The sequence below is a fragment of the Branchiostoma belcheri genome, unplaced genomic scaffold (assembly GCF_001625305.1).
Source record: "Branchiostoma belcheri isolate BF01 breed outbred unplaced genomic scaffold, Haploidv18h27 scaffold240, whole genome shotgun sequence".
Classification (NCBI taxonomy): Eukaryota; Metazoa; Chordata; class Leptocardii; order Amphioxiformes; family Branchiostomatidae; genus Branchiostoma; species Branchiostoma belcheri.
In genome coordinates this window covers 138,001-141,391 of record NW_017803844.1, presented here as the reverse complement: position 1 = coordinate 141,391, position 3,391 = coordinate 138,001, and the positions used below count along the sequence as shown (strand labels likewise).

General features: G+C 42.8%; 1 protein-coding gene across 1 annotated transcript in view; it reads left to right on the top strand.

Annotated features, from left to right (window-relative positions):
* Positions 1 to 365, top strand: part of LOC109471227 (activating transcription factor 7-interacting protein 1-like) — a 14,520-nt gene extending 14,155 nt beyond the window's left edge. Inside the window, exon 11 of the mRNA XM_019770510.1 lies at positions 15 to 365. Within this exon, the coding sequence (XP_019626069.1) occupies positions 15 to 365 (351 nt within the window). The remainder of the gene's footprint in view (positions 1 to 14) is intronic.
* Positions 366 to 3,391: the final 3,026 nt, after the last annotated feature.

Below are 3,391 nucleotides of genomic sequence, written 5' to 3'. Positions count from 1 at the left end.
CCCCACCCCCCCAGCAGCTACGCCCCCAGATCGCCGGCCTCCCCCTCCCCCACAGAACCACCCTGCAAATCGCCCGGGTGGGGAACATCATCGCGCTGACGTGGGACGTCAGTGAGCCGCCCAACCCGCGCTCCCCCACCCTCTACTGCTACCAGCTGTTCGCGTACCAGGAGGGCACCGGGCAGCCCAACACGGCGCTGTGGAAGAAGATCGGGGACGTGAAGGCCTTGCCTCTCCCCATGGCCTGTACGCTGACTAATTTCCTACCCCGGGGCACCTACCACTTCGCTGTGAGGGCCATGGACGTCTACAGCACGGTGGGACCTTTCAGTGCGCCCTGCAGTATCGACCTGTCATCTGCGTAGTGTACCATGCGCTGTGACTGTTTAACGAAGTGATGCATCTCTAGTGTACAGTTACCTTAAACTAGCATTACTGCCTAATTTGAATATAACATGAAAGATATGAATAACAGGTTTATTTCAATAAAATAAATAATAATATGCCATTACAGCTACAATCACTGAATTGACAAGCATATTTGACAAGTAAAAGAAACGTTATCTAAAAATGGTTACCATAAATATATAGAGAGGACCGGGAAGATTAGCCATTCAGTAGCTCAACAAGGAATGATATCATGCTGTTTCTAAACCTAGATGTTCTGCATTGTCATTATGTTTCTATGTGAACTAACTAATCATAACTAATTGAGTACAGCTGATATTCCTATATGCATTGAGGAAATATATGGCAAAAAAAGCATTCCTCTAAGACAGTGGCTGGTTGTACAGCACTCTTACATAGGTATGCATTATATGGTCCAGTTAATAGGTTGTCCTGATAGGCTCTGCATTTTGAAGACAATATGCCAGCCACATGTTGATTCTTGACACCTGTATGTGAAATAAATAGAAGAAAAACTCAATGAAAAGTTATGTTCTGTTACCACATAACAATTTTCTAAACATTGTACTCAAGGTGCAGGTAGACATGAGAAATATCTGCATAGCCCATACTAGTATTTTACCCGCAGGTTGTACTTTAAGCCATCAGTACATGAATAACTTTCATCTTAATATCAGTTACAATCATTTTGGGTGTAGTTTTGCCAAAAATGATGCTGACCGTAATCCAATGAAAACCCAAATGACTTAAAACTTGTTAATGTGTAAGATTTCTGCAGTTTTGGTGCAGGACTGGTGATTGCAGAGAAGTCCAATTCCTGATGGGGAGGGGAGGGGAGGGGGGTCCTGTGTGTCCAAAAAAACTTGCATTTATATATTACTAGTAGGAATATCCTGGAATAGTCCACTTCTTGCTTGGGAGTGATTAAAAAGGATTTAACTTTGCAATGAAGAAGTCAACCATGCTCTAACCTTGTTTAATGGAACATTTTATTCTGTATGTACAATATAATCCTGGTCTGAAATACTGTATTCTAGTATAAGTTTTTCATGAAAAAAAGCTGTACATAGTGCCAGTAGTGGCCCCCAAGATCTAAAATTGGATTTTACTGACACCAAGCTAGGTGTTACTGATTCACTGAGCACAGGCTATGTGTTGCTGGTTCACTGTGTACAGAAGCCATGTGTTACAGGTTTACTGTGCACAGACTATGTGCTGTTACTGGTCAACTGTGCACTGAGCTAGGTGTAACTTTGTGCTACGGGTTCACTGTGTTACGGGTTCACGGTGCACTACTGTACCACAAGTTTGATGGACCATTACTTCCTTGTAATCCAGAAAAAGAATTTATGAGGACTGTACTTCATTGTTAATAAAAATGAATTATAGAATGTATTGCATTTGAACTTGTCAAAGTGTTTAATCAGTTGATTCAGACGTGACACAGATATTACCTGTACAGAGCCGTACCTGGTCCCCAGATAAAAGGCTGACACAAATATTACCTGTATGGAGCCGTACCTGGTCCCCAAACAAAAGGCTGACACAGATATTACTAATACCTGTACGGCGCCTTATCTGGATACCAGATGAAAGGTTGACACAGATATTACCTGTGCGGTGCCTTACCTGGTGCCCAGATGAAAGGCCAACACAGATATTGCCTGTATGGAGTCGTACCTGGTTACCAGATGAAAGACTGACACAGATATTACCTGTACGATGCCTTACCTGGTCCCCAGATAAAAGGCTGACACAGATATTACCTGTACGGAGTCTTATCTGGATACCAGATGAAAGTGCCACACAGATATTACCCATACTGTGCCTTACCTGGTCCCCAGATAAAAGACTGACACACAATATTGCCAGTATGGTGCCTTACCTGGTCCCCAGATAAAATGCTGACACAGATATTACCTGTACAGAGCCTTATCTGGATACCAGATGAAAGGGCCACACAGATATTACCTGCACAGTGCCTTGCCTGGTCCACAGCTGAAAGTCTCTCGAATTACAATAATTGAAAATCACCTGCACCAGACACATTTTACCTGTACCACTCAGAACATTATGGATTACATTGAAAACTGGAACCTACTAGTATTGCCATCATTTCTTTTAAACTTAACACATGGTTTAACAGTCATGCAGCAACTAAAAATTCAAATATGCCTACATTTTTATATAAAGCTACTAGTAGTAGTAGTACATGTGCAGGTTTGGTGCAGGTGAATTGTGCACAGAACAGGTAAAAATATGACCTTTTTGTCTGTGAACCAGGTAAGGCACCGTGCAGGTAATTATATAATACCAGTATGTTTTGTATTTGTGTAGCCCTTTCATCTGTGAACCAGGTAAGGTAATATCTGTGTGACCCTTTCATCTGGTATCCAGGACCAGGTACACGGTGCCAGGTAAGGCTCCATACAGGTAATATTTGTGTGGCCCTTTCATCTGGTATGCAGGTAAGGCACCATACAGGTAATATAGTGTATCAGCCTTTCAGCTGGGGACCAGGCAAGGCACCGTGCAGGTAAAATCTGTGTGGCCCTTTCATCTGGTATCCAGATAAGGCTCTGTACAGGTAATATCTGTGTCAGCCTTTATCTGGGACCAGGTAAGGCACCGTGCAGGTAAAATCTGTGTGGCCCTTTCATCTAGTATCCAGATAATTTGGAGCTGTGTGGTAATTCCAATTTTCAATGTTACCTGCAGAGAAGAGTGTGTCGGGCTCTGCTAGTTCCTTGTGCAGATTTGCTCGGAATCAAGCCCTCCCTATAGTTCCTTTTCGAGATTAGCTCAAACCCTCCCTTACGTTAGTTCCTAGTTCAGATTTTCGCAAAGCCGTACCCTCATTCAAACCTGTCTTTTGCCCCCTCCCCCATTTATTATATATTATTTTTAACAGCCAAGTTTAGTTACTGTTTGAGCTTTTTCCGAATCCCATGTCAGCCCAAGTTGAAATCATAACCTGGAGCAA